The 15039-nt window shown below is 43.8% G+C and overlaps 1 protein-coding gene across 1 annotated transcript; it reads right to left on the bottom strand.

The window, feature by feature from the left end:
- Positions 1-10231: 10231 nt before the first annotated feature.
- Positions 10232-13753, bottom strand: ASIP (agouti signaling protein). The gene is made up of 3 exons (XM_066199010.1): positions 13573-13753; positions 11391-11452; positions 10232-10408 (listed from the first exon to the last, which is right to left on the bottom strand). Exons 1-3 carry the CDS (start codon positions 13751-13753, stop codon positions 10232-10234), a joined length of 420 nt encoding a protein of 139 aa, XP_066055107.1.
- Between the last annotated feature and the right edge of the window lie 1286 nt (positions 13754-15039).

Raw genomic sequence — 15039 nt, 5'->3', positions numbered from 1 at the left:
GGGGAGTAATTGGACTCCATGGTGTTAAAGGTCTTTTCCAACCTCAATGACACTGAAATCACCCTTATTGCTTGCTTGCTCTTTATTGGCAAGAACACATCTGATGTCAGCGTTTTGCTAAATCATTCACAACTATTTTTTTTCGCTCTTTTTGCTTTGCTTTCAATCCACATGCTATTAATTCAGAGTTCACTCAAGCCTGAGGCTGAGTATTTAGATTCCCTAAATACAGACTGCCAGACCCATTGTGGCTGCTTTACAATGGTTTTAGCAGGAGCTAATGAATGAAGACTAGCACTGAGGGGACACTGGCGTCTGTAGGTGCCCAGGCTGGGGAGTGTCCCCTCCCAGCACCAAACCTCCTCAAATGGGCTCCTCTGGCATCCCACATCTGGCTGGTGAGTCAGAGGACAGTGACAGGCTCCAGCTTTTCTCACTTCTGGGTCTCTGCACAGCAGATGTCCCAGCACTGAGGCGAGATGTGAGCCGTGGGCTCCCTGGATGTGACTGAGGGATCCCAGAGAGAGGGAGCTGGGTCACTGCAAGCACAGAGTACACAGGGGGTGGGGAACAAAGGTGAGATTCAGTCTCAGACTGGTGAAGCTCAGCAGGTCTGGTGTCCGGGTGAGCAGGGGATGGATGCATTTGCTCCCTGTGGAAGGTGTTATGAGAGGCTGTCCTCGAGCAGCCCTTGGGGCCCTGTCCCAACCAGGCTGAGCAAATGGACAAAGTCCCAAAGCAGCCCTACCTTCAGTTCACCAGCCTTTTCCCCCAGCCTTGTTTGCAGGATCATTTTGAGGGGCAAAAATTCAAGAAGTGAGATTTCCATGTGTGCCCAAAGGAGATGTAGTTTGGGAAAGTGGGCACTGGGTGAGGAATGAGCAGAGCTGGTGTGTGCTCTCTTTCATACAACAACTGGCTCAGATTTGCAGCTTCCTCCCTCCCCGTATCTCCCCAGTACCAGCAACCACTGACTGAGAAATGGGAAATAGTAAGTCCACTATAGTTAATAGCTGTTCCTTAAATTTAGCTTTTCCTGGCTATTAATATAGCAGAGCTTTTCCTACAGTTTCTTTGTATTTGATCAAGAAAAAATCCTCAGTAGTAAAGCAGTGTTAAACCAGATCTGTTTCCACACTGGGAAAAGTTTTTATTTCATGCTGTGTCCAATTTCAGGTTGTTATTTAGCACCTTCAAGTGGTTTTCACGGTCCCATTGCCTTCAGTGAGGTTGGGTTGTTTTGGGTAGTAACGAGCACTGTCATCCTGGGTAATCTGTCCCTGCAAATTGATGGAACCTGGTGATCAAATGAAATAAATGATGAAAGATTGTACTCCTGGTCTTCAGACAGCTCTGATTTGGCCAAAAGTAATCAAGTATTTCTCAAATGTCTGTCAGACTAACATTCTGTTAATGCTTTTCTATTGTTCCCAGTGAAAATACTCTTGTAAATAAGGCACCTCCTGCCCCTGTTTTCCCTCCACTGTTGAATCAGAAGCGATAAGAGAGTACGGGCTGTATGTTTTTCTCCATTTATCTCAACCAGAAATTCCAGAATCTGTGGTTTTTAAATTTGCAATATAGTCTTCCTAGGCCCTGTTCTTTATTTTTTTTTTGCAAGGCTGGAGTTCTGTGAAATGGAGATTGATGGAGGTGCACAGGTTGCCTTGGGAAATACAGATCAGTGCAGAGGAGAGCAAGACATGGCTGAATGGATGCTGCATTGATGACTGAGATTCGTGACTGAGTTTGTTTTCATAGCACTGGTTCTTCCTGCAGATGATATGAAACTTCTCAGAAGCTAACTGTGGGTTTTTTAGCCTGTGGGGCTTTTTGCTAAGACAAATCAAATGTAGTAAATGTAGCCTGGGAAGCCTCAGCAGGGTCTGCAGTAGCGTTGTTTGCCACTAGACAGCTTTGCACCACTGTAACAATTACAATTATTTTTCTTTTAAAATCCTCTTCATGCCTGTGGTTTGCACACCAGCTTTGGGAAAGCAAAAACAAACAATAGACTGACAGAATAATAATAAAAAAACCCAACCCCGTGAAAAAATACTCCCAGAAGCGAGTGGGAAGGTTCTGCAGCATCCTTTTTATGGGAAGGGCAGGCCCCAACTTCTTGTCCAATTCCCTGAAACTGCACAGCAGAAAGATTAAATTCTTTAAGATACTTAGAAAGTTTGTAGTAATGTTTTCACTTTTTGTTCCATATGCAGAGTGCAGAGACACTTTTCAGCAAACCTGGTACTTTTCTGTAGCACACTGGTTTTGATTTCATTAACTGGAAAATCATTTCTGTAAGGGAATATTCAATGGGCCACAGTCATAGGTGTGTGCTCCTTTTCCCTGATGAAGCAGCAGCATTTTGGAAGTAAACTCATCAGATTGCAGAGGTTCAGGCACCTTAAATGCTTAGTAATTGGACATGAGGGTTTGGGTTGAGCCAGGGCTTAATTTCAGAATCTTTATTAACTTGCTTCCACTAAGAACAAACATTTGGTGGTCCTATTCTTCCTCCTCTCCAGAATTTCTGTCCTATGTGTATTTTATTAACAGCTGGCTCCAGACTCCTTTGACCCTTTTTGGGTGTCTGTCCTGCCACTGAGATGTCATTTTGGAGATAAATATCAACATCTCTGACCACACTCCAGACATAGAGGAAAGAAGCAGTGATGGAGAATGTTGAAGGGAGTACAGGGAAGCAAACTGCTCATTTAGTGCTCCAAATATTTGCTTCCCAAACTGAGAAATTACCATGAATTGAATCACAGCTTTATAGCAAGGAAATCTTTGAAATACTAAAACCTTTGTGTTTAAAGTGGTCTGGCTCTGTCAGATATTTCTGAGGTCTTTTCAGAGGATGAAGGATCCCTGGCTGTAGAATTACTTTGAATGCTCCTATTTCCACTTTAGAATACTTCTAATGAATTTATGTATCTATTTATTTTATATATATATATAAAATGCCACTGATTTGTTAAGGAACACTTGGAAGAGTGAGGCTGTGTATTCTCATGTTTCATTTCTGGCTATTACTATTGCAAGTCACATAATACTGTTGTACATCTATTTGAGACCGCTGTGCACAGTGAAGGGGAGCCCATATGAGATCTCATATATGTATTTTAGCTGAGGAAACTGCCCAAAATGACAAGGGTACCACAAGAACAGTGTTAGGTAAATCTAATAGATTAGTTAAAATGTAGAGAGTGATGAAGGTGTTATTAAAGTATATTAGAGTATATTGAAGTCAATAGATGATTTCTACTGCTTCAGAGGGGTCTGCAAAGGATCACCAGGGAATGGTATAATTTAGTCTTTTCCTGCCTTTATCTGTATTAATGAAAGCCACATGTGAATTGTGTTGTGACATTGATATAACCATTTTAGGGCTCCCATATTTCAGGCAGGGTTTAATCTTAAAGGATTTCCTGGATGGAAAGATATGTGCATATGCCATGCAGCAATTGAAATAGTTTCTCATTTCACTAAAAAAAACCAAAAACTTGCAGAAATGACTACAGCCTCCTTTTTCTTCTGGGAGAGTGACTTGACCATGTGTTGGCCATCTGCATATCATCTGAGAAGCTTGCCAATAAAATCTCTATATTTGCTCAGGAAGCAATCTGCAGGCCCCACAGGTTTCAGAGGGGCACGCTGAGAGTGGGCGATGGCGCTTTCAGGCATGGCCCTGGCCTGGTGCTGCTCCTTGGGATGGGAACCGTGTCCCACAGGCCCCATATCACATCTGCCAGCCCTGCATGGGTGCTCCTGGTGTGGTGGCACACCACTGGGCCTCTCGTGGAAGTTCAGGCAAGGGGCAGGATGTCATTTCCCTCTTCCAACCCTACCTGCTGTGACTGCGCAAGAGGCAGAGAACACCTATGTTGATTCTGAAGGACCAGAAAACCTTGAACTAGCCTGTCATGCCAGACATTGGGGTGTCTTTGTCCCTAGATCAGGGGTAATTTGCTGGTGAAGGAGAAGAATATCCCACCAAACACCTTTCTAGCTGTGAAACTCCATTTTACAAGTCTAAGAGCTATTGTTGTGAGTGGCCACGTGCCCTGGGCAGCCCAGAACCCCCGTGTGCCAGGCTCACCCCACAGCGAGGGCAGTGAGGGGACCCTGCCTCTCCTCCCCTCTCAGCACACCCGGGGCTGCCTGCAGCTCTGGGGCCACCGCAGGAGAAGGACATGGAGCTGTTGGAGCAGGGGAGGCCACGACCATGAGCTGGGGGAGCTGGGGGTGCTCAGCCTGGAGTGGGGAGACCTAATCGTAGCCATTTAGTACCTGAAGGGGACCTATAGGAAAGATGGGGTCAGATTTTCTAGCAGGGCCTGTTGTGGCAGGAGATGGGGTGGAGGTTGTGAACTGAAAGAATGTACATCTAAACTAGATAAAAACATTTTTTCTTTTTATGCTTATCTGGGTTCCGTGAGAGAGATGGGACCAGTGAGAGATGTTCAAAAGCATGATGTATTGCTCTTATCTTCTACAGTCTCATGCACAGTGAGAATGTCTTCACCAGATAAGTCAGAGGTCACAAGATCTCTAGTTACAATGCCTTTTAAAGGTGTATTAGCCAATAAATGATTGCCACAAAAAACGTTTATGTCTTTAACCCAGTTGTTAATTATTTTGTTTTACACGTTTTTGCTGCAGTGTGGACTTTATTAACCAATCATATAACGACATACAAACTTACACAACTACACCTTAAAACTTCTTATTACCTTTATAACTACTTCTACATCTTAAACTTTAAAACTTTCTACTGCCTAGCTTAACATGTTTCTGCTTAAACTACAAATCCACATTCTTGCTTCTGGTCTCTAAATCTGGAAGCCTTTTCCGAGGTTTCAGATCAAACTCTGTATTCATTTCTAGGTCTGGGCCTGTAGGCACAAGGTTCTGAGAATTTTTTGTGCCTTGATTTCTTACAATGCAGAGTGGTGGGGTCTGGCACAGGTTGCCCAGAGAAACTGTGGCTGCCCCTGGATCCCTGGAAGTGTCCGAGGCCAGGCTGGACAGGGCTTGGAGCATCCTGAGATAGTGGAAGGTGTCCCTGCCCATGGCTGGGGGTGGAACTGTATGGGTTTTAAGGTCCCTTCCGACCCAAACCCTTCTGTGATTCTAAGAGCAAGGAAATCCACTGCGGGACTGCTGTGTGTATTCCTGTTCTTCACACTGTCCCAGGAGCTACTGATGCCTTTGAAAATTGCCCGTTGGAATCTGGACACCAGCAAAATGAAAGCTGAAACTGTGGAGGCTGTACAAAGGGAGGAAAGAATTGTTCATGGAGAGCCAAGATTCAGCACTGCCCGTGTGTGTGCCCACTTGTGATACCTCCAGTTGTGTTTTTATGACTACACTGTGACCTGCCAACTGTTGCCTTTATAAGGCTGGGGACTTCACTCGTTGTCTTTGGCCAGAGCTTGCCAAAAGTGACTGATGACTTTCTCACCCCCACAGTTAGAAAAGTACAGGGTGTTTCAAGTGGTTTGCAGCTGACCCAGGAAGCAATTATTTCTTTCCAACTATTAAATGTACTACAAAAATGTAAGATTATATTTCTGGTTGGCAATGAATAGCTGCTTGCTGTGCGTTCTTGGTTTTGAAAAAACCTGTGGCAAAATTTGCCTGTGGCAAATCATCTACAGGTATTACTGGGCTAACTGGGATTTTGGAGTGCAGTAACCACAGCAGGCCATCTCCTGTATTTCTGGCTGGGTTCTGGAGATCGCTGTGTGGGGAGAGCTGTCCAGAAGAGCAGCAGGTTGGAGCTCAGGAGTAGACAGAAAAAAATTGTTCCTGGGTTTGTATAGGGAATCCATTGTTAATTATTTTCTTTTCCAGGTGCAAGTGTGCGACTCAGAGGCATGTCTTGGAGTTAAATAGATCACTGGATGTGGACAAGTGTTGAATTGGTCTGTTTAGTGTGTTTATATAGAGTCCCTTCTGTCCAGAGAATGGTCTAATTAATCATAAAATGCTCTGCTGAAATATATTACTGTTTAATGGGTTTTTGCATTGGTCTTGAGTACCATTTCGTGTCTACACCCACCCAGGGAGTGCACTGGAGGCTGCAGTAGCTCATGAGGAGTGTGTCCCATGGTGCTCTGAGAGGCCTCTTTGCTGTAGCACTGGGATGGATGTCATTTGTGCCCTATAATACAGAGCTCCCACAGAGTCACAGCTCAACACGTCACGCACAAGTTCTTCCTTGGCCCCTCAGTTTGTTTATACACATCTCCTCCTACTCCAGTAATTATTTTCATCATGTGTTTAACGCTGTCCTCATCTCAAAGGGGCCTCATTCAGTCTTTTACCACCCTCAGCAAAAGCAGCATCACAAATACTGCTGACTCTTCTAGAGAACTTGGAAAAAGACATTTTACCTTGCATCAAATCTTCCCTTCTCTCAGCAATTCCTAAAAGCTTTGGTTGATTTCCTTTTGGGGTCTTCCAGAGAATTTGATTAGCTTGGAAAACTATGACGTGTTTAGAGGTAGTTTGGTATAGCCATTAAGGTGTTAATTCTACCACTTGTTTTATCCATCAGGGTAAACTTGGATTTTGTGGGCTTTGAGTGACAATAAGCAATCAAATCAGGAAAATACAGTATCTGTTTTAACTTTACACAAGGCAGGCGATATGTGGAAATGTGAACAGTGATTTATTTGTGTTTTATCCTACTAACCTGTAATTGGGGTAAAATTTCCATATGTCTCTAGGAGGACGCTGACCCTGCCACAGAGCATTCCTGGGACTGTCTCTACACTTGAATTCTGGTAAATTTTCAGTGGAGACATTTTGGTGCGTGACAGGTAAAAAATTACATACTCCATATTTGTCATGTGCATGTTTTATCATCTGTGTGCTGATGACATTTCAGATGGGACCCCAGGGGGACTCCTGCACCGACAAAGACCCCCTCAGCATAAATAAATGCTCAAACTAAATGCATTGAAGCAAATATTTGGTGTACATATTTTGCTGATTTCTGCATCCTGTGTCAATACCTCATGCAATGTGATCTTTACCCAGGAAAGTCATGTCACTAAGGCTAATAACAATTTCAGAGTACTTAATTATATGTATTCTCTGGTGTGATAAACAGCAAAGAAAGCAAAGCCTCTTTCTAATCAATTCCAGTTACAAAGAAGGCTTAATAATAAATCAAATTTAAAAATACACAGCAGATAGATGCTATATTAAAAAGTATGTGCATACATGTTGAAAAACAAATCCCTTTACTGTCATTGACAGCTTTTTTTCTTTTCCTTCGTCACCTACACGCACCATCTTGTCTTGTCTGGGTCAGCTGCTGTGTTTGTAGGTCCTTGGGTGGGTCTTGGCACTTTGATTTCCTTGTCTGAGAGCCCCAAGTTGTGCTGCATCTCCACCAGTGATGGGGCAGAGGGAGCCCTCAAAGGTGTCCAGCACACAGGCCTGGCAGGAGTGGCTGATGGGCCGAGGGATGTGCTGCTGTCCAGAGGGACCCAGCCTGGCTGGACAGCTCAACAAGGAGGAGCACACAGTCCTGTCCCTGGGGAGGAACAAGCCCAGGACTCTCTGGAGGACACCCAGCAGGGAGCTAGGAAAGCCCCTGGGGCACCTGGTGAGCACCAAGCTGAACAAGAGTCACCAGAAGGTGAACTGTGCCCTGGGCTGTGTTGGGAGCATTGTCACCAGCAGGTCAAGGAGGGGATCCCTCCTTGCTCATCCCTGCGCTGCTGTGTCCAGTTTGGGCTCCTCAGTGCGGGAGAGACAGGGACATACTGGAGAGAGTCAAACATCAGGAAACATTTCTTTTTCTGGTTTTAATGGTGAGTGAGGGTGACTGAGCACCAGGACAGGTTGCCCAGGGAGGTGGTGGAGTTTCCCTCCTTGGAGATGTACAAAAGCTACCTGGACGTGGTCCTGGGCAAGCAGGTCCAGATGGATAGCTGCCAGAGGTCCCTGCTGACCTCAACCATTTGGAGGTTCTGCAAAGCTGGAATGGGAGCTGCAGTTTGTTGGATTTCTGGCTCTCCCTCCTTCCCTTCCCTCTGCTCACACACCCCTTGACCATGGTGAAATAGAATTTTTCTGACCGGCTGGATTTCCTGGTATGAGAATAATTTTGTTTCCACATAAGAAGTAGTGCAATTGTTGGTAAGTTTTTAGGATCAATCAACAATGGCTTGTTACAGTTATGGGAATTTTGAAACAATTTGATGGAACATAAATATTTACCTAGTAAAAGAAGGAGCCACATTGTGAAATCCATTATAATGTATTGTTCTTCCTTCTCATCCTCTTTTCCATAATAACTGAGTGGCTTACGGATTTCTGAGCCAAGAAATCTGGCTAAAAGACACACTTACATATATTTACAAGAATTCAAGTTTATATCACACATGTCAATTGATGTGCCTTATTAGGAGGAGATAAGGAACACAATGACATTCTTTCATCATTAGGGCTCTTTCTTAGATTAATCTGACAACTATATATATATATTTAGTATGAACAAAAATTTCTGTCAATATCTGACCTTAGTTTTGAGTTCTGGGCTTTAGACTGATTATTAGATTTTTTAAAAGACCCTTTATATGCCTTGAGTCTCTTCGGAGTGTCATCTGTATCATCTTTTCCTGCCTGGAAGATTTTTGTAGCCCTCAGGTGTGTTTAGAAGTAAATCAGTAAACAACTGTCTTGTGAATTAGACCTGCACAGGGGATTGGAAAATTCCTGATTGGGATTAGAAATTCATGGCTAGAAAAAATCTGATTGTGAAAGCTAAAGAGCCGTGGAAGGTACCCTGGTGCAGGCAGGTGGAGAGAACACGGGAGATGTGGGGTTAGCCCTGGAGTGCTCCTGTGGTAACAAAGAATTACAGTTGGATAAAGGGAAAATGCTGAAAACAAGGAAGTAGCACAGAAGAAAAAAGAGTGTAGAGAAGCAGGGCAGTGACACTGTAAGTACAGAACAGAGGAGGTAAAAAGCAAGAGCTGGGGTCTGGCAGATAAAAGTCTTCAATGTCAGGGATGTTTTCTGGGTCTGCTCCCTCCTTGCTCTCCTGGGAGTTAACCAAGAAGGGTTTTCCTCCTGTGCTGTCTGGGATACCTCAAGTGTAAGGCAAAGAGCTTCAAGAACAAGAGAAAGAAATCTTCTGTTGCCTTGAGCTTCAACCGTCTCTTTCTAAGCCTTTAAGTGTTGATACAGCATGTGATGTATTATTTTCCCCTGGTTGCTGCAGCACTTGAGCATTCCCACCTGAATTCACCCTTGGAGATGGTTCTGGGAGTTCCTGCAGCAAGAAGGGGCAAAGAAGGAGATTGATTGTTTGGAATGGTTTGCTTCAAGATGTACACGTGGGATATATATTCATCTTCTGCTGATCTTTCCTTTCTTCCTCAAAGTCCCAGATATGTCTTCCTGCTTTTGGGCTCTGTACATGCAGTGTCCTTGGAGCAGGGGAGGAAGGGCTGACCGAATTGATTCCTACAGATATGGCTGGGGAAAAAAAAATACAACTGATTTTTATATTCCAAGGCATAGATACATTTAGGTTTCAAGTTTATATGTATGTCATACCCCTGGGAGGTACTGCCTGGTGGCAGAATGACCGAAACCCCAGAAGGTGGATGCTTAGCTGAGGATGACTAGAAAATGTCCTTATAGCCTTGGGTCCATCTTTTCAGGTGGAATAACCCACAGAAATTCCCGTCCTGATTTTTGTTGAATATGTGAAAATGGAGTTAACCCCAAACCCTGCATTTTCAGCCTGATACTTTGGCTGTGCTGAGGGCTGGTGATGTCCCTGTGGGCAAAGCCAAGCTCCAGTCCCTCACTGGCCCAACCAGTCCTGTTTTAGTGGCCTTTTGGGTGCCATGGGGGCAGGTTTTGTGGTACTGGTTAACAATTTTGCAGACTGGCATAAATATGACCCTTCAAATAAACCCCCCAAACCCACAGGAATCCAGAATTCATCATAAAACACAGTTCTTATCCTAAAAATGCCTAATCAATGCCCATCTCCCTGGTTGTCTGCTCCCTGAAATAACGTCCAGCTTGTGAAAACATTTACCCTATAATAAAGACTGTCCATTAAATTTTAAGAGGGGCAAATTCAAGTTTCAGAGCTCTCTATTTTGATTACGATACACATGGGGCAATTTGAAATATCCACTTGAGAAGCTAATGGAAGACAGAAGGCTTGTTGTGTTTCTGACTTGGCTTAGCACTTGGGGTTTAACATCAGGCACTGGCAGATCGTCTGGAAAATTCGACATTTGCACAAAGCACAGTAGTGACAGCAGGAATTCAAGTGTGGCTTGCAGGTTTTGAAGGTTGGCACACAGTTAGCAGCAGGTGAGGGCCTTGGCTTTGGAGATATCTTGCGTTTAACATTTTTCTGGAAGACAAAAACACGAGAATTCATAGACAGGTGAAATGATGGTGGGGAACAGCAGGAAGTTCTGGGGGAATGAGCAGGTGGCTGTGGCAGTGGGAGCTGTGCTAGCAATGCAGAGGCTTGGTGGAGCTGGGAAATGGGAAAGGGTGGCTTGAGACCAACCTTCTGAGCAAAATGACAAACCTCATTTTGACCATGACTGGATGGAGCTTTGGAAAGGGTCTGTAGGAAAGAGTGTGGCCAGCAGTGAAGGAAGGGGTGCAAAAATGTACTCAGCTGGTGAAGTTATCAGTAAAACCAATTAAGGTGTTAGGTTTGGATCTCTCAGCTTTTCAGATGAGTAAAAACTCCCTGTCAGTCTCTTGTTTGCTGAGCTGTGACACTGAGGGAGCAGGGGAGTGACTTGGCAATGCTCCACCTCGTGAGCCCAGTGATCCTCCATCTGTGGGAATCCTCACCTGCACATACAGTTCAGGGAATGGGAAAGGACCTCTCATCTCCATCAGGAGTGCAGCTTCTCTGCTGGCAACTTGGAAAAGTGGAAAATTCGGGGTTGCTCAGCATGAGCCTGGGACCTGGGAGGGATCTCTGGAGCCCAGCGGCTGCAGGCACCCTGTGTACTTCTGAAACTCAGAGTTATGGAATTGTCTGGATGGGAAGGGATTTTAAAGCCTATCTCATCCCACCCCTTGCCAAGGGCAGGGACACCTTCTGCTATCCCAGGCTGCTGCAAGCCCTGTCCAACCTGGCCTTGGACACTGCCAGGGATGGGGCAGCCGCAGCTTCAAATTTTCTTTCCACCATTATTGTTTCACATCTATTTTTACAACATTTGGAGCTTTAAACTGTACATAAATTATTTAAATCAGGGACTTACAGTACGACAGAATGACAGTAAAAGCCTTGCAACTGAATGCACGAGGGAAACTCTAGAAATAATAAACTGTTCTAATTGAAAAAAGTTTTCTGAACAACCACCTACCTTGGAAGCTTTCTTGTTCTCTGCCTCCTTTCTGCTGACTTTCTGGGATTTTCTAGTTAAATCTTCAATGAGAATAGCACAGCAAAATGTGGAATCAATTTTACAGAATGTTACTTCAATGAGATAATCCTACTTTTGTGTGAGAGGAGGCAGATAACCTGCATTGCCACCTCATTGCTGCATCTTTTGCAGTGATGTTCATCTCAATTCAGAGTGTCTGAACTCTGTCACTGCTGCTTGTGTGAAGCAGAGGAACAACTGATATTTGTGTTTTAGAAGGGATTTTTTACCCATTGTTTGGTAGATGCCAACAACTAATTATTTCAGAGAAATAAAATTAAAGGTCTCTGGTGAAAAAGATTGGGGTGCTCATGCACAGTAGTCACATGAACAAAAACAGGAGAAATCTTTACAATTCCGTAATTTTTTCTGTTAAAAAGGAGGTGCTACATGCATAATTTTGAAAGGAATTAACAAGTGTACACTGCTTTCCACAAGCAAAACCTCTTCTGATTTGGCATAAACCCAGCATCTGTGATGCCACCTTTCATTCTGCAGTTCTTTGTTCCTTCTCCCCCCACGACGTCATTTTACATCATGTTACTTGCACAGGTGTTTCATCCTGTAACTTTGCTCTCTCTTTCTATTTGTCACCATGTCTAATTTTAGATATTTATAACTGTGTAAATTCCATGACTGGGGCTTGATTTGGGCTCTAACACAGCAACACTGTTAAAATTATGAGACTCTTCCCAGCTCATCAAGCTATTGTGGTATTTTTGATACTTTTATTTGGGGTGTGTGAGTTTTATAACAGGCACTGCCTGTGTGTAATGGATGACTGAGATAAAAACCATCCATATCCTCACTGGTGAATGGTGGCACCTTATTTATTCCAGGATCCTCTATCAGTGTATTTTTGGATATTTACTAATTGCTAGAATTTACAGAGTTGCAGAATGAAGAAAAAATATTTTGAGCTGGTTTGGGAGGTTTCATTTATTTATCTTGTATCTTTATAAGTTTGGGTTATGCAACTCTGAGAAGCAGCAGTGGGGAGAAATGTGTCACAGCTCAGCCCGTCTGCCATGTCTAAAGCATGGGCTGACTTCTCTGAGAAGATGGAGAATCAGCTGAAAGGATTGTATTTTATATCTCTGGTTTTAATTTGGGTTAAAAAGTTACTGGAATTGTGAGGGTGAAGGCATCGAGGATCACAAGGACCATGAAATGGTACAGCTTGGGAGGCTGCAGAACAACACAAGCTTTGCTAAACTCTCAGTTAAACAAGACTGAGTTAACTCAGGATTCAGAGGTTCAGATTTCTTTGGAAAGGCATGTGTGGGACAACTGTTTCTCCTTAAAGATATGTTGTCCTGAGCAAGAGCATGGAGAAAATACAGGAAACAAGGTAAGAACCAGAGGGCTTTAAACTGAAGCCCTAAAAACCTGCAGAAAGGAGCTAAACAAGAGAAGCTTTATTTTTTTTAATTATTAGCATTTTTACACAGTTATGAATGTTCTGTAGCTGATTGTCTCCAAACACCCGTGAGTTTCCTGTGAGAGGTTGGTGTAAATTACATGGAAAGAGTTAAGGCAGACATGAGGAAATAATTTTGTGAAGAAAAGAGTTAAGCATCACCCTAGAGAGGCTCTTCCCAAACAGGACAGGGGGTGATCTGCCAGAAATTGTAGGGATAGGGCTAGTCCTGTCTTGGGTAGATAAATAAATGACCCCTGGCTCTCCCTTGCAGTGCTCTTTTCTTGCCCTGTTTAAAGGCCAGGTAAACTGAGGTAATATTAATACTTGCTAATACTGTTGACTTTCCTACCACAAGAGCAGACCCTTAATACCCTTACATTATATTCTTTTTTTCTCATATGCATAAGATTTTCAAAGGAAGGTTATTTCCCATATTAGCACAAAACCACTTCTCTTCAATATGAAAAGACTTATAGCGTGATACAAGCCGAAGTGAAACCTGTAAAACTAAAATAAATTGTATAATATTTTTCTCCCTCTAAACTGAGGTTTACAACATTGCCATTCTTGGGGGCTGCAGCCACTACAGTTCTGCACCATATGAAGCCAAGCAAAATTATCCAGATAATCCAGAATAATCAACAGCAGTGTTTCCAGCAAATCTTGTTAATTTGGCACCAAAGGGCTGGTTTTACTCACCTACTATGGAGATGGGTGGAAGATCTGAGAGGTCCATTTTGCTCCTCCTGGACAGGTTGCATTCTGTCTTCTCCTCAATGACCAAGTGGGAATCAGCAGCCCTGAACAGGCTGTAGCAGAGCAGGAGGCTGAGGAAGAGGTTCTTTCTTGCCATCGTGGGGAGCAAAAATTCCATTGTCATGAAAACCGAAGTTAGTCAAAACCTGTAGAAGTGATGCAGGGATGTGAATCTCAGCAATGGTTTTCTGTCACATTGTGCAGCTTTAGCACAAATCTCTGACAATTATTTTATTTCCAGCACCTTGCCTCTGGTACTGGAATACCTAAGATTGTAGTTGTAAGAGTGGAAAAATGCTATCTTAAATACAACTCCCCAAGATGGTCTTTTTTCCTGATTCTTTTCTCAAAAGGTTTATTTCCCATAAGATGTGAGGGTCCTCCCAACTGAGCTTTACAATGGTTATTATATGGCCAAGGGCAGAAACTCAACCACATCATCAAATTTTACCCAGAAAATCATGTCTACAAATTGGTGCTAGAAAACATAGAAAAATAATGACAATTTAAACCCTTCCCCCCACACACAAATTGTGGTCTTAAAAATAAATCATGAAGTGATATCTTGTTTTATTACACCTCCGAGTGGCTGCTCTAATCCCATGTAAATCACAGCTGTAACTCATGTGTGTTATAAAATGCCAGTGCTGTGTTTATGTGCCTTGGGGTTGGGCACTGAATAACTTCCAAGATATGGCAAAATCTGGGATTTGGGGATGCTTATGGAGGCACCTATGAGCTGTGGAGCGTGGCCATTCACCTGAGCTGACAGTCCCTGCAGGATACATGGAGTGTCACCTGGACTCCTTTTCTTGTACTTTCTTGTTTCTCAAAGCTCATTTTTATTTCCATGTGCATCAGTTTTCTGCAGTGCCGGGGTTATGGGAGCCTTGTTCCCCCAGAGGCACTGCCAGTCTCCGGATTTATGGGTGGCTCTGTGTCCTTGAAAAGCTACTGAATGCAGTAAAAAGAGCAAGTGGAACCAAATGTTTTGGGCCATTCATCTGGCTGTAATGACTTCATTGCTGGGGAGTTAAAAGATAAAATGTTTCTGCATTGGGAGGGCTTCAATCAGGTCACTGCTGCTACGCCAAGTCTGTTCTACATCTGCTTTTATAGCCCCAGTGACCACCCTTCCCTGGGAGATGGCCAGTATCATGGTTCAATTCCAAGTGCTTGGGGTCAGTTCTAGAGCTGTCTGTTCTGCAGGCCATGCTCACGTAACAAAGCAGTGCTGGGGGCATCGAGGCTGCTCCCACTGGCCGTAGCTGTGCCATGAGGGTGCTCACCTCTGCTCTGGAGCCAGGTTGGGAGCTGGTTCAGCCTGGAGGAGACAAGGCTCCAGGGAGACAGGAGAACCCCTTCAGCCCTTATCAAAAAGAGAGAGAGCAACTTTTTATCCAGACAGAG

The sequence above is a fragment of the Chamaea fasciata genome, unplaced genomic scaffold (assembly GCF_029207755.1).
Source record: "Chamaea fasciata isolate MVZ Bird 193981 ecotype frontalis unplaced genomic scaffold, bChaFas1.0.hap1 SCAF_17, whole genome shotgun sequence".
Classification (NCBI taxonomy): domain Eukaryota; kingdom Metazoa; phylum Chordata; class Aves; order Passeriformes; family Sylviidae; genus Chamaea; species Chamaea fasciata.
This window is presented reverse-complemented; position numbering and strand designations above follow the sequence as displayed.

Bases quoted from the DNA above. Each gene is read 5' to 3' on its own strand.
- ASIP (XM_066199010.1), bottom strand. From the start codon at position 13,753: ATGACAATGGAATTTTTGCTCCCCACGATGGCAAGAAAGAACCTCTTC. The intron at 11,453-13,572 runs GTGAGTAAAACC...TTCTCATTGAAG, and splicing joins TCCACCCATCTCCATAGTAG to ATTTAACTAGAAAATCCCAG. The intron at 10,409-11,390 runs GTAGGTGGTTGT...TTTGTCTTCCAG, and splicing joins AGAACAAGAAAGCTTCCAAG to AAAAATGTTAAACGCAAGAT.